The sequence below is a fragment of the Fonsecaea monophora genome (assembly GCF_001642475.1).
Source record: "Fonsecaea monophora strain CBS 269.37 chromosome Unknown Scaff38, whole genome shotgun sequence".
Lineage (NCBI taxonomy): Eukaryota > Fungi > Ascomycota > Eurotiomycetes > Chaetothyriales > Herpotrichiellaceae > Fonsecaea > Fonsecaea monophora.
Window position 1 is genome coordinate 158,872 of NW_019173969.1, and position 18,806 is coordinate 177,677.

The 18,806-nt window shown below is 53.5% G+C and overlaps 9 protein-coding genes across 9 annotated transcripts; 3 read left to right on the plus strand and 6 right to left on the minus strand.

The window, feature by feature from the left end:
- Positions 1-1,006: 1,006 nt before the first annotated feature.
- Positions 1,007-1,705, plus strand: AYO21_05830 (hypothetical protein; the record flags this gene model as incomplete). Its single annotated transcript, XM_022655797.1, has 1 exon — positions 1,007-1,705. One exon carries the CDS (start codon positions 1,007-1,009, stop codon positions 1,703-1,705), a length of 699 nt encoding a protein of 232 aa, XP_022511909.1.
- Positions 1,706-2,970: 1,265 nt separating this feature from the next.
- On the minus strand, positions 2,971-3,642 carry AYO21_05831 (hypothetical protein; the record flags this gene model as incomplete). The annotated part of the gene is made up of 2 exons (XM_022655798.1): positions 2,971-3,537; positions 3,640-3,642. The coding sequence occupies 2 exons, from the start codon at positions 3,640-3,642 to the stop codon at positions 2,971-2,973; spliced, it is 570 nt and encodes a 189-aa protein (XP_022511910.1).
- Positions 3,643-4,956: 1,314 nt separating this feature from the next.
- AYO21_05832 (hypothetical protein) lies at positions 4,957-5,691 on the plus strand (the record flags this gene model as incomplete). Its single annotated transcript, XM_022655799.1, has 1 exon — positions 4,957-5,691. The coding sequence occupies one exon, from the start codon at positions 4,957-4,959 to the stop codon at positions 5,689-5,691; it is 735 nt and encodes a 244-aa protein (XP_022511911.1).
- A 1,030-nt stretch (positions 5,692-6,721) lies between these two features.
- Positions 6,722-7,747, minus strand: AYO21_05833 (hypothetical protein; the record flags this gene model as incomplete). The annotated part of the gene is made up of 1 exon (XM_022655800.1): positions 6,722-7,747. One exon carries the CDS (start codon positions 7,745-7,747, stop codon positions 6,722-6,724), a length of 1,026 nt encoding a protein of 341 aa, XP_022511912.1.
- Positions 7,748-8,498: 751 nt separating this feature from the next.
- On the minus strand, positions 8,499-9,560 carry AYO21_05834 (hypothetical protein; the record flags this gene model as incomplete). The annotated part of the gene is made up of 1 exon (XM_022655801.1): positions 8,499-9,560. One exon carries the CDS (start codon positions 9,558-9,560, stop codon positions 8,499-8,501), a length of 1,062 nt encoding a protein of 353 aa, XP_022511913.1.
- Positions 9,561-10,630: 1,070 nt separating this feature from the next.
- Positions 10,631-12,325, minus strand: AYO21_05835 (hypothetical protein; the record flags this gene model as incomplete). Its single annotated transcript, XM_022655802.1, has 1 exon — positions 10,631-12,325. One exon carries the CDS (start codon positions 12,323-12,325, stop codon positions 10,631-10,633), a length of 1,695 nt encoding a protein of 564 aa, XP_022511914.1.
- A 696-nt stretch (positions 12,326-13,021) lies between these two features.
- Positions 13,022-13,690, minus strand: AYO21_05836 (hypothetical protein; the record flags this gene model as incomplete). The annotated part of the gene is made up of 1 exon (XM_022655803.1): positions 13,022-13,690. The coding sequence occupies one exon, from the start codon at positions 13,688-13,690 to the stop codon at positions 13,022-13,024; it is 669 nt and encodes a 222-aa protein (XP_022511915.1).
- Positions 13,691-13,954: 264 nt separating this feature from the next.
- Positions 13,955-14,695, plus strand: AYO21_05837 (hypothetical protein; the record flags this gene model as incomplete). The annotated part of the gene is made up of 1 exon (XM_022655804.1): positions 13,955-14,695. One exon carries the CDS (start codon positions 13,955-13,957, stop codon positions 14,693-14,695), a length of 741 nt encoding a protein of 246 aa, XP_022511916.1.
- A 317-nt stretch (positions 14,696-15,012) lies between these two features.
- AYO21_05838 (hypothetical protein) lies at positions 15,013-18,339 on the minus strand (the record flags this gene model as incomplete). Its single annotated transcript, XM_022655805.1, has 1 exon — positions 15,013-18,339. The coding sequence occupies one exon, from the start codon at positions 18,337-18,339 to the stop codon at positions 15,013-15,015; it is 3,327 nt and encodes a 1,108-aa protein (XP_022511917.1).
- Between the last annotated feature and the right edge of the window lie 467 nt (positions 18,340-18,806).

The following is an 18,806-nucleotide window of genomic DNA, read 5'->3' on the forward strand; positions in this document are numbered from 1 at the left end:
GGATCTCATATAAATATGTCTTGGAAGTTGTCAAGGTTCCCATTGTAGCTCATTGTGCTAGACTTGGGCATGCATAGGCTGGATCGCGTTGGCTGTTGAGGCATAAATTGAGTGGCATGACCAGGTTGCAGATCTCAATTGAGACCCGAGCTACAGTGTTACCGTAGGGGCCAGTAGGAGGGGGCCACCGAGACCTAGCTAAGGGCCCACGGGCGTTCAATGCAGCGTTTTAGGCTCCTTCTAAGCCTAATGAGCCTCTTCTCCCAACGACGCGGCACCCTTGGTTGGGGCGATTAGCTCCCAAGTGGGAACATGCAAAGCGGTTCGAGATCTTCGGAGGGGTTTTTAGGGGCGGAGCCCCCCTATCGGTACACGTACCTCGCCGATTCGGATCCCAAGTGCACACTGCACACCTGCACAGGCGCCGAGGTGCCCAGGCTGTGCTAGGTGCCCAGAGCCCAGTTGCCCAGAAGCCTAAAAGACCAGGAATCCAAAAGCTCCGGGTTCCAGGTCCCACACAACTTGGTGGTATCGCACGTTACCAGCCATTGGAGGGAAATTTGCTGCCCTCTGCCTCTGCTGCCGAGACATGCATGGCTATGCATACAACATCACACCACGATATCTCTGAAACTTTCTCACGCAACTCACCTAACGGAGAAGTGTCACTGCCAATGATTGATTGTGTTGATCCTTCATCTCCCGATCGCATGATTGTGTATTCTGTGCAAAACTCCCCATGATCATGAGGTGAGGCTTCTCGATGCTTCAGGCACAGACCGTCAGATATTGGCACTGACCATGGGCTTCTTCTTCGACGGGCACATGACATGGCTGAGTCTTGGGAGGGAGAGGCGAGGGATGTACCGTGCAAGACATATACACGAGACTGCCTGTCATCCTGGGGGGGGATGAAGGAGAGAATGCAATGTCAAAGCCAAACTACACCCTGAAATCACACAAAACGTGACCAAAGTCGATAATACCTGCATACAAACAACCAAAAATGGCCGCTGGATGGTACTACCTCCCATCGGACATCATTCCATACCCAACAACAAACATCGCCCATACCTACCCAGAACCGGGCCATCACCTGCACCACATCTCCGTGCCGTACGTCGCACACAAGGTGCTCACCAAGTTCCATGACAAGGACGAAGACATCCATCAGCCAAAGACCGATGTGCGCGAGACCCAGGGCAACTTCTACCTGGAAATCGAGTTGCCGGGTGTCAAGGACCACTCGGAACTTCGTCTGCGCTGGACGACGGAGCGTACGCTGCTGCTGACCAGTAAGACTCATCGGTCCGAGATCCCAGAAGAGGAGTTGGTGGAGGAGCCTGGTCAACCAAAGCCAGAGGCTGCTGCTCCCGCTCCAGCTCCCACCGAGACTGCTGCCCCTGCTCCTGCAGCACCACCGACGACAACAATACCACCGGCTCCAGAGGCAACGCAGGACCCCAAAACTACCGGCACAGACCAAACCCCCAAGAAATTCGCCCCTCACTTGACCCTGTCCGAGCGGCAGATCGGCGAGATGGTGCGGGCCTTCAACTTCCCCGTCGACGTCGACCGCGACAACACTCATGCCAAGCTGGACGCCGGCCTGCTGAGGATCGTGGTGCCCAAGGTCACCGAGCACGGCGAGGCCAAGCACATCCACGTGCCCATCCACCTCCCGTCGTTCGCTTCCAGCGTCTGACTTACAAGTCCGGGTGAGAGCCGCGACCAGGGCCTCCCACCACGACGACGACGACGCCGCCCCAGCGAGATTGTCGAGGTGATTCCCGAGCTGGACTGGCGGATCGCATCCATCCTGTGCTGTGAGTATGGACAGTACTACGATGACGTGGACGACGGGTCCGGCGCTGCTGACCAAAGGAGGAATACGAGACTGTAATAATCAACTCTGTTGAATTCCCTTTTTTCCCTATCCGTCAAAGACCGAAGGAAGATTGAGAAAGAGAGAGCAGGAGGAATAAATTATCCAAAAGGACAAGAACAAGGACATCTGTCTGTGTATGTGTATCATTAATATTAATGTTGATAGTCGAAACGCGATACCCAACCCGAATCAGGTAATCGAATATTGACTATTATTTCCTATTTGGGAAGTCTTCGGGAGATGGCAAGATACCAAGATACCTAGGTACCTTAGTACATAGGTGCATATATTAGTGTGTAATGGTAAATATCCTTCCAAGCGAGGTTCTTTCTTGCAGTGTAATGACTAATTCATCCAGATATCTCTCTCATTCTTACTTCTTCGGCCTAGGTAGCATCTCAGCCAAATACAAACAGTCATCGCGGCCAGCCATCCACAATGTCCACACATACATACGAGTACCGAGTAGACCATCACGGTCCACTGTTAACTCTACAATTTTCTTCTCCTTTTCTTTTCCATCCCCCCCCCCCCCCCCCCACATCTCTCTCTCTTGTACCTCGACTAGTTCCTTTTGAATTGAATTTCAACTTCTATCTCGTAGTAAGTACGCAGTAAGTAGAGAGCAGACAAGATACTTATGAGCGTTTGAGTATTTTTTAAAGTATATATTTATTTCATTTCATGTTTCGTATTTCATATTTCATCAATACGTGAGTAGACGTTAAAGTTTTAGAACACCCTTCCCTTTTCCTGGTGGTGTACAAATGTATAACCCGAACAAAACATCCCCACACATTGCCCATCCCATCAATCGCCCCCTGTGACCTTTCCGTAGCTTCCCCTCAAATCCGGCTTCAGTCGTGCTGTTTAGGCCTTGAAGTCCGTGAAATAGAGAAGAGAAAATAAAAAATATGTGAAACCGTCGAATATGCTCCTATATACACCGAGCCGCTGGGGGAGCTGGGGAGCTTGAGGAAAGGTACATCGTGCTGATGTTGGTGGTGATGGAAATGATGACAAAGGCGGGGCGAGGACATCACAGAGGACTGTTATAGAGTCCTTTGGAGAAGGGGGCATGATCACTCGTAGAATTCATCAGCCCAAATGTCCTCCTCAATGACGTCCTCTTCCTCATTCTGCTCGACCCACTCGTGCTGTGCGATGGTCTCGTTCTCGGGCCACCAGCTCATGGGCTCTGACTCTTGCGAGGACCTCCGTCTGTGGACGTCTGGGTGGTGGGGGTGCTTCTCATGCTCGTGGTGAACTTTGACAGGGCTGACTTCAACGAAGCTAGGTCTCCGCTCACACCGTTCGGCGGCTTTGGTCATCGCCTCGGCCGAGGTCGCCGACTGATCCATGACTGGTGGAAATGTAGCCTTTGCGTAGGGCTTCTCCAGAGCCGGCGTGGACGGGGGCGGTGTGGTGCCCGTGTTAAATGTCTCCGAGGGCCTGACTTTGGCCTTTTTCACCATGGGCCGTGCAGCCTTGTCGGTGACGGGTTCCAATGGCAAAAACTCGGTCGACAGCGACGGGGCTAGGTAGAGGAAGTCGCTGTAGTCGGCTTCATTGTAATTGGGCACGTAGCCAGTAGTGGTGCCGACGTTGGCCGACGTCGGTGCCTTTTCCGTCTGTTCTGTGGGAAGATTCTGTATAGGCGTCACAGGTTAGCTATAGCACTACCAAAATGGGACGAGGGGAGGTTCCCATTGGATCTCCATAGAAAAAAAGGAGTTTCTTCGGGGGATCACCATAGAAGTGATGGTAGACCTACCGATGCTGTGTGGGACATCATCTCGAGACTATTGGATTTGATGAGCTTTGGTTTGTTGGTGTTGGTGTTGGTATTGTTGGAGGGATGCAGTAGACAAGTGAGTTGACTGTGATCTGGTCTTTCTTTCCTGGGATCAAACGAGTTCCTTTGGCCATTTTTATGTTCGGAATCTTCCTCTATGGCCCGATATGTCTCTGTAGTATCCAAAAGGGGTGGGATTGAGTAATTGGCGAGAATGATACACCTCAGCCCAGAAACTAACTGCAAGTTGCTCAGACACGTCAGGGTACAGAGGGTGCTCAGGTTACTTGGCTACCGGAAACCGCCGCATACGGGAGTCAGTGGTGGTGGTGGAGGGAGGATGCAGGGTGGTGGGTAGTGGTGCGCAGTTGGTGGTTCGGCGGTTGTCGCGTGGTGGTGTGATGGACTGACTGAGTGACTGACTGAGGGACGGACGCTGGTGGACATTCTAGGCTCTTCGCGTGGCATTTTAGGCTTTAGTCTTGGCATTTCCTTTTCCTCTCACGCGCGCTTGAAAATGCCGCGTGGCTCATGGCAGCTTCTATTGGGTGATAGGGCGAAATGGATGACTAAGAGGTAAAGTATTCGGTACTTGTGTATCAAATTCCTCATGCACTGACCGGTATCACCACCCATCACCCGACTTTTTCTCTCACCTCACAGTCTACCTTGGACTTGTTATCTCTTCTATCTTCCAGCTGCATGATGAAATGGCCGCTTCTCGACACTCGGTTGACTCGTCTTTTCGTGACTTCCATCATGTACTGTGAAATGCCATTACTCCTTCTCCCGTCCATTGCGCCATATCGTGCACGGATCGGGCGGCCAGTTCTTTCCTGAAACTTCCCCCCAATACCCCGGATTTGCACCTTCGTCCCACCCGGTTTCACTCTCACATCCATCTCCGCGCTTTGCTCCCATCATCTGATGCTTAAAGCTCAAGTCTCCCTTGGTTCCGGCATGACAGCCTATCGGAATCCCGCTGATGGTGTGAGTCTGACCCCCGCCCTCTGCGTGGCCAAACGTCCACTTTACCACATTCATGGAAAAGCCCATTCGGAAGCCTGAGTCGTCCGACGGCGAGCGCTCGGCCGTCAAGTGATGCTGTTCCTTTTGGCGGGGGGGCTGTGCCTGGTTCACCCAATCGTCATACGCATCCCGTGTACATTTCGTCTCGTGAAGTGGATGTGTATTCGTTCCCCTCAACATCCGTGGTCGTCCAGCTACTTCTCTAGCGGCAAATCCGACCCGGCAAAAATGTCTCTCTCCAATCATGTTTGCTAATCCCCCCATACGTGCTTGGTATAAAGACATTAACCCAGCCGCTGGGGTTGACGACTGGAGTACGCGAAAAAGATACCATGCAATAACCCCAGATACACCAGAAATGGTTGAGATTCCAGTTATAGTGACTCCTCCAGACTGCAACCCTCTCACAAACAGTCCAGATAACGAAGAACAGGCCCATCACTTACACCAAGAGCCTGATTTTTCACCCGCCATACACGAGGTGAAACAAATAACCACCTCGACAGTACTCATGCCTGTAAACGCCACCGACACCATGGTGTCAGAAGGCACTCAGACCGAATCACCAAAGCAAACCCCGGGACAAGAGGTTTCGCCTGCAAGGGCGTTTAGTCCCGGCTATCCATTGAGCCCAGTCCGCTCTCACTCCGAGTCCTCGGGGCCCAAACCTCACTTTCCACCTTGGAGGGAACTCCGCCACCACATATACAACCCCCATCCCACTCATCCAGGAGCATTTTATAACGAAGGCAAAGTCGAGGGTCACCTCTCCCCTCCCTCGCCTCCTCCAAAGTGCCCCATGACGCCCCAGGCCGATCTATACGACGGCCAGTCGCCCTCCAACTTTGGCATGCAGTTTGACCGGCCCACCATACCACATTGGAGAAGGAACATCAAGCCAGCCACGTGTGCTCAGAACTATGAGGACCACAAACACCGCATGCTAATGGAGTGGTTGAATAGGAGGAACTCCGTGTGAGCCCTCTCTGTATACATACCCTTCCACAGGCGTGGGCATCCTCCTACTGAGGGAACTGTCCCACGCTTGTTCGAATTCGAGAATGGATATTGCGATTCAATGTTTTGTCTGGGGGCAAACTGCTAAGCTCTGCTTTGCACGGAGTATTTCGACAGCAGTATACCACGCTGTCGGGCGTCTTTTATACGGGAACACCAACACACACCGTACCACACCGCACTGCACCGCTCACACTGGCAGGACGCCCCAACCAGCGACCTGGCAACCATGCCCCCCTTTTCTCTTCTTGCTATCGATATCACCACTACCATTTTTCGGAGTGGGAACATTACGGTTAAGGTTATTAGGGAAGGAACACCATTCATTGTGCTACTTGACATGCATGGCGGCTTTTTGGTTTTTGGATGAAGGGGGGAGATTATGAAAACATTCGTGTTTTATCGAGATTGTAACCTTCAAGCAGCATTGTTGGCATCGGCATCGGCATCGGCAACGACTTTGCATCGGGATGGGCAAAAAGTTACCATAGGTCCATAATTCTGGTTGGAAGGCATTCCCTGCTTAGTGTTTATTTCTCTTTCTGTCTTTGCTCACCGTATCGGCTGGCTTGGTGGAGGGTCTGCTGGTGGTTGGTTGATCAGTCAGACAGTCAGTCAGCCGGCGGACGGGTTGGGAGGATGTATTATCTATCACGTTCAAGGTTGAACTCACTACATTGTAGTGACCACTGTATAATATCAACGTCATCCGTAATCTTCATGTCACATATAGATTCTGTATCATATGTATCAGATATATATATCTACAGCCAACTATTTCTCACACATCCCATGCTCTGCCACGCCATACAATGCCTCATACTCTCGACAGTCACCAGATCCACGAAGGAGTCATGGTCTGGCCTGAATGTGGTTCGCCCCCTTTTTTTTCTACCACTACTAGCCTCGACTTCTTTCATCTCCTTTTTTTCCGGACTTGCACCACCCTCCTCCTCCTCCACCACCTCGCCCTTAAAAAAACTGCGTTTCACTCAGAAAATAGCAACCCCGTTGACCGGACTGGCCACACCACCGGGGACGTAGCAGGGGACACTGGCGACGAAGAAGCTCCAGCGGCGCTGACGGGCGCACTCCTTGCTGAGGGCCTCGAGGTCGAGCAGCTCGCCAATGTGACACCCCCAGCCGCCGAGGAGGACCTCGTGCATGCTCCAGTCGTAGGGGGTGGGCCAGCGCTCGAAGCTGGGGTGGTCGGACGCGACAGCGGAGAAGTGCTCCCAGATCCAGCGGAGGACCTCGTCGGACTGCTCGACACCGCCCAACCCGGGGGGCGACATGGAGGTCAGGCGCTGGATCTCGGCCTCGCCTTCGGGCGTGCTGACCATCTTGTGGTAGGACTGGAAGAAGCCCGAGCGGACGATCAGGATGTCGCCGAAGCGCGGCGTCGTGTTGTCCTGCCACTTGAGCGTCTCGAGCAGCCACTCGAACTTGATGGCCGAGGTGTGGAACTGCTTGAACGAGTCACCCACGACCTCTCGCCCGGGCCCTTCGTCCATCCACCGCCGGAAGTCGACCAGGATGCCGCGGCCCATGACGCCGCCGCGCTCCACGGTGTTGTGAATCCCCAGGATGTTCGGGTTTTTGGCGCCCTTGGCCGACGCGCCCGCAATGTCCTCGACCGTGGTGTCGTTGTAGAAGCGACCGGCCTTCTGGTACCCAAAGTGGCGCAGGCCGTCCCACTGGGTCGAGCTCTGCGTGTTGAACGACCACGTGTCGTCGTGCACCACGCGCGGCTTCTTCTGGTACACGTCCTTGACAAACACCTGCCGCCCGAACAGCGGCTTCTGGCCCTGGAAGTCGAGCGGCGCGTCCAGCGGCACCCGCGTCCCGTTCTTGATCTCCGACGCCGCCGCCGCCGCCACCGTCTCGGGCGTCTGCCGGTTCAGGAAGCCCAGCTCGTCCGTCTCGCCGTACGCGCCCCACGCGTTGAGCCGCGCCGCCGCGTCGGCTTTGTTGAGTGGGAGCGACGAAAAGGGGACGGGGGGGCCGGCCGTCGACATGATTTTCGTTTTTTTTTTTTGTTTGGCTGTCGCGACGCGTACTTTACCTTAGGAACTTCTAGGTCTGGTTATATAGAAAGTCAGGGGGTTTGATTTGTCTTTCGAGGATTTTCTTTCCTGAGAGTACCTAAGTACTGAGTACTGCCGCTGCTGGTAGTGGTAGAGGCAGAGGTAGTTGTCGTGATAGTGGTTGGACGGGCGCTGGCCACCGGATTGGAGTTATAGGAAATACCGAGGACAAAGGTACAGGACTCTTGCGAACCAGAAGAACTTTGTTCTGGTTGTACAAACTACAACTGAGACTTGACACAAACGACGTTCAGTGAGAATAATGGTGATTCTGAAAAAAATCAAACAGAAAGCAAACCCCTCCCCAATCCACCTGGTGACCACCCCTCTCGTTCCCCCCTCCCCCTCGGATAGCCGCCTTACTCTGTACCTGGCCGTTGATTCACGACATTGAGGTATACCTCGTGTAATAGTGCGTACCTAGGCATGTACCCGAACAATCCCAAGGGATCAAGAATTAATTTGGAGAAACGATGGACCCCCAAAACGGCCAGCGCCCGATAAACCCGCCTTTATGTTTGCTGAAGCTCGGCATATCAGCCGGCCGGAATAGAAAGGGGAGAAGTGTGAGGAGTATCAGTGCCAGCACCGGCAACCGGCAAGCTCTTCAATCCAGTTCTGATGTCGACAAGCGGGGTCAGATCTCAACAATCTTCGATATTAATCATATATCACATGCTGCTCACATCACTACTGATAGTGCCAACAGTATATCTCCAGCTAGCTCTCCTTCTTGGCTGAGAAGCAGCATGAAGGTCCCCCAACATATGAACCTATCGCGGTGGGTCGCGAGGAACTGAGACAGAATTCTTCGGAGTACATGCGGGCTTTTGGCAGACGTGGGACGGTTGGGGGTACTGTTGTACACATATTCCGTGACCTCGCAGATGGTAGTAATGCTTTCCTCGTCCAGTGTTTCTTGGGTCAGTTTCCGGTACATTGTCATCAAAGCAGATTGCAACAATGCTCTGACCTCATAGACGTCTGCGAAGACTGCCAGTCTGGCTGTGTCGAGTAGATTGGCAGTCGCCGGACGTGGGAAGGGGATAATGTTCTGCATAACTTCTAGAATGTCTTTCACGCGAGTGGGTATGTTGAAATGGAAGTCCTGAAGCTCATCCAGATGCTCAGGGAGACTGAGCTGTAGTTTTTCTGCGCCACCTTCTGCAAGTTGTGTGGTCCAGGCGGAGAAAACTTTCAAGTCTCGCAGGCATACCGCGCAAAAAAGGCCCTGTACGTATTTACCATTGTTTGAGCAGCCAGATACAATGCAGTGAGCTTCCCACTGTAGGCTCTGAAGCTCGTGCTGGTTGCATTCGCCACATTGTGGGAATGTGAGGGAGAATTTCAGCTCCGATGTTGTGGAACAACTCTTGCATCTGAACTTCTTATGCTCTTTCGCCAGTAGAAGTTCGACAAGCCTGCTTGTTGACGTTCGTTTTGTCGACGGAATGTGCGTGCTTGTTTCGTTGCCTGGCGTGTCGTTCGACGAGAGGTAGGCGTACGCAAGGAAATGCTCGAAGGTTCCTGGATCGACTTCTGGAAGCTCTGCGTATCTTTCGTCACCCTCTTTGAATGGCCCTTCTACGAGTTGGCGAAATACTCTTGAATGTGAAGAAACAATATCTGCATGGACAACGAAAGGCTTCTTCGAGGGTCCGACGTAATAAGTGAAGACGTTCTTATTGAATCTATTGCAGTCATTTTGATTGTGATCTTCCTCGCGAAACGGTTGCGCATTCATTTTCCAGGAATCGTAATTGCAGTCATTGAGAATCGTGGGCGCAGGCAGAAAGTGCGGCGATGTCGTGGCATTGTTGGAGGGACGTGTAACGTGATTTGAGCCTTTCTATGAATCTTCACCAACATTCGCACGGCTGCCAATCAATGGATCTTCGAATGCAGTTAGACATCGTCGCCAAGTCAGGGGCATATGAAGGCAACCATGGAAGAAGCATTTTCAGCCTTTTCAAGGACTCGACCGGTTGATGAACGCGAGGGGCAGCTCACTTCCACAAATACATACCTCGTTGAAACGTTGAGGTCTGTGTGTCTGTCCATCGGTCGATGCTTGAATTGGAGACTCGAAGTGTTGGTTGATTGGCTGACTCGGGCTTTGATCCGACGATGTACATACACTGTCGAGGGAAACCTGACCCATGCCTGGCTTGCTGGGAAAAGGAGGAGCATCTACTCGCAGGTAGAGAAGGGGTGATTCAAAAACAGAAAGAGATAGAAGTGCGTGAGATCAAAGTGGGAAAGGGAAGGCATCGCATGCTTTGCTATCTATCGTGTCATCCACTGTCCATCCATGCATCCACCCATCCCTCCTCCCTCGATGCCCACCAAGACAGCGTCGAGCCTTGATCGTTGGAAGATAGTGAGACCCGAATCAGCATTTGTGCATCCATAAAAGTACAATACAAAACCAATTTGCCCATTAATGAACCCAGCAAACCCAATAAACCCATCCGCATCATCCCTGTGCTTGTAAGACCTGATCTGAGCCTCTCCAACCAGACCAAATCATTCGCTCTGTGGCGAAAAAAAAAAGACATTCTCATGCATCTCACTTTGACCCTTTCAACCACCACTGGGTCTGAATTATTACTGTTGATACACAGCACAGAATCCTCATGATGCAGTCCGAAAAGATTCCCCAAGCAATTTTTGTCAGAGGTTTTGTGTTTGGCCCCGACGAGAAACTGTATACCATAAGACTTTTTGCCCAAGGCATGTTGGAGTAGACTGAAAGCTTTGTGAATGGCCTCAGCTCAGCCCCAGCATGCTGTCAGAGCCAGTTCCTCCATAAAATCAAGCCGCATGCCCGTTGACCCCATTGACCCCATTGACCAAAGGAACGGGAACACCTGCAATGACGCTGAACTGACCACCTGCACCAGCCCAGACCAATTTCTTGTCTCTGACGGCTGTGTTGTCAATCAGAGTGGCCAGTTCCACGTCGTCCGAAGTGCCCTGTCCCGTCTGGTAGGTGGTACTGAAACCCCACGAGTACGCCTTGCCATGCTTGTCAATAGCGATGCAGTGATCAGAACCAGCTGCGGCCATGAGAGCCTCAATCTTGGGGATTTGGGTGGGAACAACCAAAATTCGTGGGTGGCCAGCCGAATCGCGCACAACGTCATCTTCTGGAAGCTCTTTGACATTCAACCCCGACTGATTGCCGTCAATTCGTCCCCAGACCAGAAGTTCGCGTTTGTCCGTGACAGCGACAGTGTGGTGGGACCCTCCCTGAATACATGTCACTTTGCCAAACTTGCCGCGAAGCGTCTCAACAACAATAGGCATGTGCACGTCGTTCCCTTTGGTGTTGCCGCTCTCGTCGAATTCTTTGGGAATGCCCGTCTGCCCAAAGTTGTTCAAACCCCAAGAATAGACGTCGCCATTCGCCTTCACGGCAAACGAATTGTACGCTCCTGCCCCGACGTACTCGATTTTCTTGAGTGTACCGATGGCCGTCGGAATCAGACTGTTCGTCGCTCTCCGCTCCAAAATCCGGCGACCTAATTGATTCTGTTGCCCTGAGCCCCAGCAATAGACAGCGCCATTGCTCTGCAAGGCAAGGACGTGATTGGCACCAGCTGCAAGCTGGGTAATCTTGCTGAGCCCTTTGATCAGCTTCGGCCGGAGCTGTATCAGTGTGGTGGGATCAAAGCCAAAAATGCCTTCATTCGAGCGAAATGTGCCCCATCCGTACACATCTCCCTGAGTTGTGAGAGCAAAAGTGGCACTGTCAGTACAGGCGACTTGGCTGAAGACGACGTCTTCAGGAATACCCGAGAGGTCCACTTCCCCGGGTGTAGATTCCTTCGGGTTCACGGCTGTTTCCGAACCGCTATCCGAGTCGGAATCACTGGCATCCTCGTCATCAATATCGCGAAGACCACCATCCCAAGCAGTGTCTCGACCTAGTGCACCCTGGTCATTGACACCCCAGGTCAGAATCTTGTTGTCGTGGGTCAAAGCCGCAGTGTGCATCCCGCCAACCGACAACGCCACCACTCCCACATTATCCGGGCTGAGGTTGGGATTGTATCGCGGTCTCTTCACTTCCGTCTGACCTTTGGCACTCCCAAGACCAAGTTCTCCAGAAGAGCCTTCTCCAAACACATATACATTGAGTTTTTCAGTAGGCGGCTGGTTGATCTCTGCCTTGGTTATCTTGGGCTTTTTGGTTCCAGTCGGTTTTGCTGAAGGAGCAGCTTTTGGCTTGGGCGGTGTGGGTTCGTCATCAGGAAGCAGTCGCACTCTCTTGGAATCCTTGGTCTGATCTTCATCTTCGACCTCCGGCTCCGCCTTCCGCTTGCTTGTCTTTTTTGCAGGAGCGTCTGAGACTAATAAAACAGCTTCAGGGGATTTCCTGGCGCGGGCGGTGGTTTTCTTGCTCGAGGTAGAATGTTGGGGTTTCGCCTTCTTGTTGGGAAGTGGCGCTAACTCGGTTGTTACTTTCCTCGGGTGGGATAGCTTGCGGGCTCGAGTGCCAGACATGTTTGATCTCGTCGGTGACGCGACGCAGGGAACTCGGACGGTCAGACGAATACAAAGAGAGGCGATGAGTTGCTCGGTACAAACTGATGGAAGGACGAGAGGTGCTTGCAAGAGAAGAGATTTCCAAGCAAAGAAAAGAGCCCTGGAAGAAAAGGGAGTGAATACGGTCAAAGGTACGAGGTAGTCTGAGGGTAATTCGGTTGAGGCGAGTAGGTGTGCTGGTACCAGAAAAAAAGTTGTTAGCGCATCGATTGTTATGGTTGCCAATTGGACGTGACACGAGCGCAGCCGCACAACCCGAAATTCCGCGTGACTAAGCAGCACGAGTGCCTCGAGTCCGCCGCCCAACCTCTCCTGACTCTGCGATGGATTCACTACTTGTACAGTCATGATGATACAGAGTGAAAATGGTTAATGCATTATTTGTGAGCGATTGTCTCACGTCCGCACACAGAACATGTTCCTACAAGTAATGGCGAAGGACTCTTCTGCGAGCCACCCTTACAGGCCCGTAGACATGCCCTCCAGCCAGATAATATGATACAAATTGGAGCCAGCTTCGGTTGTCTTCGACCGTGGAATCAATCTGACCTCCTGCTTGCTCAGCTGTTGTTCCTTCCTCCAAACACCGTCAACGCAGCAGACAATGTCGTCTTCTTGCGGGGACAAGTATCTTGATGACCATGCCTTCTCCGTTCAGACAACAGGCTTCAATTCTCGGTTGCCTTTGGCGCGGGGATTCGGCGCGTTCTCGTTTTCCTGGATGTAGAATCGTCGGAGCAACATAATGGCTTCTTTTCTAAATATCCCTCCATAGCTTGGATAGCCCTCCTCCAGACCTTTATCAGAATGAACCGGCAGCACACTCCCGTTCCCACCAAATCGATCATTGCCACACCCAAAGTAGACACAGCGAATGCCGTACTGCCTCAGGGCTGAAGCGCACATGATGCATGGTTCAACCGTCACGTAGAGATCCGTCTCCTTGAGTTTTCGGGCTGGCATCTTGGAGAGAAATTGTGCAATGGCGAGGAATTCGGCGTGGCGAGTGCCGTTGAGAGATCGGTTGGTGTCATTCATGCCTCGAGCAACGACTTCGCCCTCATGAACCAGAACACATGCAACAGGAGTTTCGCCTCCGCGGAGTGCTTCTTCGGCAACATCGATGGCTTGACGCATGAATCCCTGGTGGAGCTCGAGGTTTTTGAGAACTTCAGCATCAAGTCTGTCCTTGTCACTTTTGGCCTCGGGCTTGCTGTTGCTGGTTGACATCTCGTCAGAGTCTGAAAGGTCTAGGAGGCCCGTGTCAGTGAAGGGGTAAAAATCAGAGCCTCCGGGCCCGGAGAGGTCCTGGAGGGGGTCCATGGCGACTACATCTTGACTCACTGGAGAGCAAACAGGAGGAGAATCTGTAAATGTCGTGGTGGATTTCTACTGCCTCGCGCCACCTCGTATTCGGGTTAGTTGCCCTTTACAACAAAAGGCGGCGATGGGTGCGGGTTGGTGATGGCCAGGACTAAGCGTGGAGTGAACTGAAGAGCTGAATGTTTGAAGGGAAGATACAAGTTGTTTGCTGTCACCATCATAAAGTGTTTTTTTTTTTCTTTCGGTGCGTTGTGACTGCCAAAGATGACCTGTCGCAGTTTCCTGCTGGTGCTGCTGGCCGTTTGTACCTGGACTGTCCTGGCAGCGAGCGATGCCGCAGCCTCTCAACTACCCAAGTCGGTCACTTTGTCGTACGAATTGATCGGATCTCCCTCAGTCAAACCGCTTGTTACTATCTTTTATGATCCGAAGACTTCTAAGCACGCTTTGTCTTCATGGACACCTCCCTCTCTCGAGTCACTCCAATCGACCACCCCCGAACCTACCTCGTCGAAGCTGCTTCGGATTGTTTTGCCTAATGGCAGTTCTACTGTAACAACCCTTGATACATTCGGCAAGGATGTCCACCAGAAAATCGATCTCTGGATATCTCCAGACGACGGGTCAGTTCTCTCTGCCTCGGTCTCGGGCCTTTCACCACCCCCGTTGACCGCGGAAGAAGAACGGTATCAGAAGAAAGTTGAAAGAGCTAAGGCTAAGGGAAGGCCCATACCACCTCCGCCTCCGGTGCCAAACACAAAGAAAGCAAGAGAAGAAGCAGCTAAAGCAGCAGCTCTTCACGAGCCCATCAAAGTCAGCCTTATCACCGCCGGTGCCGGCCCCTCACCTGACCTCGCAACTCGGAAACCACCCCAGGTCGATGCTGAAGGCAGAGAGATTGTGCAGGAAGAACAACAAGAGAAGAGCTTCTTCCAGAAGTACTGGTGGGTGTTTTTGATCGCCACTATGCTTATGATGGGTGGTGGTGGAGGAGGAGATAAATAAAACCCCGAAGCCAACATCTTCGACCTCTGCAGTCATGGATCTCTGACTTCGAATACCAACGAATGTCCAACAAGCTCTTGTTGTTCACTAACCAGGAGTACTACAAGACCAATCCGAACCCCCCAAACCGGCATCTTGGCAATGGACAAGAGGCCAAATCAGCTATGTCAACTTATGATCGTCCACCAGTGCTGTACACGAAAAGACATGCCTATACCAATTGTTCCAGACTCAGCAGGCAAACCCATTCGCCAGTCAACCTTCCGATCAGAAATACACCGTATGCATCCAATGGACTCCAAAATCTGCCGTCGCAGCTAATGCAGAATATCATCCGGAAGCTCGCAATACACTCGCCTACCTCTTCCCCAGACACTGAGATCCCAAACTTGTAAGCCTCTGTCAGTCAGGACGATCAATTCATTCTCGGCAACCCTCCTCCGTGGACTCCTTCTGCGCCGCGGCTCCGATTTCCTTGTGTGAGGCAACTCTGGAGCGGTCGACGCACCACGTTCCTGGTCTGTTTTTGGTGGGGGCTCGTCTCTTCTCCCTCCAGCTGAAGCTTCCGTTACCTCAATTTCCTTGCCTTTGGCTTGGTCTACCTCTGCTGAACCTGCAGCTTTCGGCTCAGGGGATTCAAGGACTATCGTGCTTGTGATGCTGGGGTAGTCGGGAGGACGAGCAATATGTTTGATCTGTCCGATCAACTTGGACTGCGAAAATGGTGCTGGGGGTATTTCATACGAGACAGCTATCATTGCCTCCTGGATTTGGGTAGACGTAATCTCGGAGCAGGTGGGAGTCTGTAAATCTGATATCGGTGACGATTGGTCGTGGTACTGTGGTAATCCAGAGGGTTGCGGTCGATCGTGTGGACGAAAACTTCCAATAGCTACTGACGTTCCCGAATTCTCGGATCTCTCACCTTCTGCAATTTCCTGCTGTGGAGTCAGCGAGGCCGTGTTGTTGCTTGTTACATTCTCATTATCGTTCTCCTTTCCTTTTTCCTTGTCCTTGTCCTTCTCTTTTTCTTTTTCCTTTTCCTTTTCCACACCTCTCGTCTCATTCGCTAACCCCTGCGTATCTTGTCCTGTTGCATATACGTCTCCCACATCGCTGGCCGGCTCTTCGTCGACCCGGTGTGGCTTTCCCAACGACCAGCACATCTTCCGTACCACGGCTCCACCGTCCATCTTCAACACGAGCGGTCGGAGCTCAATGGTGCGTTCAAGAGGCCAGCGGCTTTTCACACGCGGGTAGAAGCTCACTAAGTCCGCGAGCGAGAGCGAGGTGGATGTGCTAGAGGCGACGGATCCGGGTGCCTTTGGTGGAATTGTCGGAGCCGAAGACGCCGGAATAGGTTCATCATTGTGGTTGTTGTCGTCACCTTGAGGGTTGGGATTGTGATCGCCACCGGCCACGTTTTCCGCCGTGTTCAAGACGTTTGCGTCGTTGTCCTCGTGCTCGCTTTCGCTGCTGCTCTCGCTGCTGCTGGTGCCTGTGCTGCCGGCGTCGTCGCTATCGCTGTCCTCGTCCCACGCCTCCTCGCACAGCGCCCGCGGGTTCAAGGCATACACCAGCACGCGATCCCACTGTGCGACGGCAATGCGCTCCCCTCTGGGCGATATGCTTATGGTGTCCAGCCCCGTCAGCGTGGTGCGTTGGGGAGCCCACCCCCACAATCTGGCGGCGACGCGCAGGTCTGTGCCGTGCAAGGTATCGGCGTCCGTGTCGTCAGCGTCTGTGTCCAAGTCGGGCTCATCAGCGTCGGCCTCGGAGTTGTTGTCCGTGTCATCGTTATTATCGTTGTCATCGTCATCGTCATTGTCATCGTCGTTGTCGTCATCGTCTTCTTCCACTCCGTTGCCGTCCGAGACCATGACGACATCCGGGTGGGGATTATCGTGGGGTTGGACGTGGACGACGTTTGAGTGTCGTCTCCTCCGGGACGGGCGCGGCGGGCGGGGCAGGGCGGGCAGGTCGTCGTTGAACCTCGAGTGGGAGCAGAGATCGTAGAGGACGCGCTCGCGGATCTGCACGATCGTGAGGACCTGCGGGCCCGTCTCGGTGACGAGACCACCGCACGTGTGAATGTGGACTGTCGGGAGCTTGGCCGTGCCCACGCAGAGGACGTGGCTGATGCACTCGACGTCGGGCGGCGCGACGAGGTCCGAATCCGCGGTCGTCGTCGGTGGCGGGAACGTGGTCGTCTCGTGGGTGCTGAAGAACGGCAAGCCCAGCGAAAAGTGGTTGCCGTCGATGGCCGTGTGGGTAGCCCGCCGGACGCGTTTGCGCAGCATCTTGAACGCGTCGTCGGGCGGCGGAGAGAGAACGGGGGTCACGGAGGGGCTGTAGACGCGGCTGCGGACGGATTCGTTGGCCAGCAGCGTCGTGAACGGCACGGTCGACCCGGGGGCGTAGAGGGACAGGCGGCGGCCGTCTTTGAAAAATGCAATGGCGCGCGGTCGCAGGGGGAAATGCAACAGGCGGAGATCCTGCCCGCTATCGTGGCGGCCGCTGCGGTTGAACTTCTCGCGTACCGAGGTGACCGTGTAGGTGATTCCGCTGCCGTCGGCGTCGTCGTCTGCAGTCTCCCGTGTAAGGCCGACGACCCGCTCGCCTGACCGGGACGGGTAGATCGGGCTGAGTCGGTCATAGGGGTAGAGAACCCAGACGCTGTAATCGCCCGGCTCGTGGCGCGGGAGGCGGTCGGCGGTGTAGAAGCAGACCGTGGCATCTGACGTCGGGGTCAACGTATCTGGGAGATCCCACAGAATGGCGCACTGGAGCCGGTTGTTGACCGCCAGGTGGACGGGGACCAGAACATTGTCGTTGATCGACTTGTGGGTCGGTATGGGGAAGAAGACGGGCCGATCACTCCGGAACATGTCATAATGGAGGAGATGGTAGTGTACACGAGAGGAGGAAGACGAGACTTTGGGGTGATTCCTCTCCTGCAACGAGGGAGTTCGATCAGACCGAGGACACCGATGCTTGGCTGTGAGGCTGTCAAGAGTCTCTTTCACAGATGACTTGACTGTCGTCGGCTCGTAATGGGACGTGTCGTTGGCGGGATCCTCTTTCGGTGGTGTCCAAGCGTACAACACACTGATGTAGTGGCTCTTCTGGACGGCTTGGATGATTTTCGCACTCCCATCTGCGTACGGCGACTCGAGGCTCTCACCGGGTAACTCGTTATGCCAGTTCAATCGGAGTCGGAGGCTGTTCTTCACGACCAGACACACGTTGTTCCCCCACTCACTCTCGACGCCGAGGCACGATGCGCGCGCATCGATGGTGCCCAACGTATGTTTGGGAAGGTCCCAACTCCGACAGTCCGCGGTGAAATTGACTCCATAGAGATGCGAAGTGGCGCGTTGACGGAAGATGAGGAAGAGCTCACTGGTCGGGATCGACCGGTTCTCCAACCCTAGCTTCAGGCCGGGGACGTGGCGGAGATGGTAGAGGATGACTTCCCGACTTTGCGACGCCAGTGAGAAGAATCTCAGGTTGACGTGAATCAGCTGGAAGAAGGTCGGGGTGGTGCTGAAATAGAATATCTGCTGCAGGATTTCCGAAGGGACGGAACCGAGGTTTGCCGTTGCGGTTGCCTTGTGCCGCGAGATGAGTGGTTGGTCTGGCATCCTTGCTGGGCCTCTCCCCTCGCTCACATCGCATTTGGTAGGAAGATGATGGGTATATAGGCGGATTTGAATCTCTCTAGATCAACGTAGATCGACGGCTTGTCCTCGACTACGTCTGCTGCATTAAATGAAGCGCTTTGCAACCGCCGCTTTGAAGTCTTGAAAGATCAAACAGTAACTGTCTTGGAGTTTACACCGCCCTCGGGAGCTAAGAATGTTTGTGCAGACGTAGGGTTAGATGGAGCGACGGCTCTCTGAAGACCTGAGAGAGACGGTTGCAAAGAAGTTTACAGGGTCAGACAACAAGAGTTGAAGAGGAAGATCACACCCACCCACGCCTGGACCCAGCTCGAACCGACACGACTGCCAGTGATAGAATAAAGTCTGGGGGTGATTGATGCCTAAAATTGAATGGCATCATCTGATTGGTCTCTGGGGGTTTAGGTTCGCTAGACTCACGCTGGTGC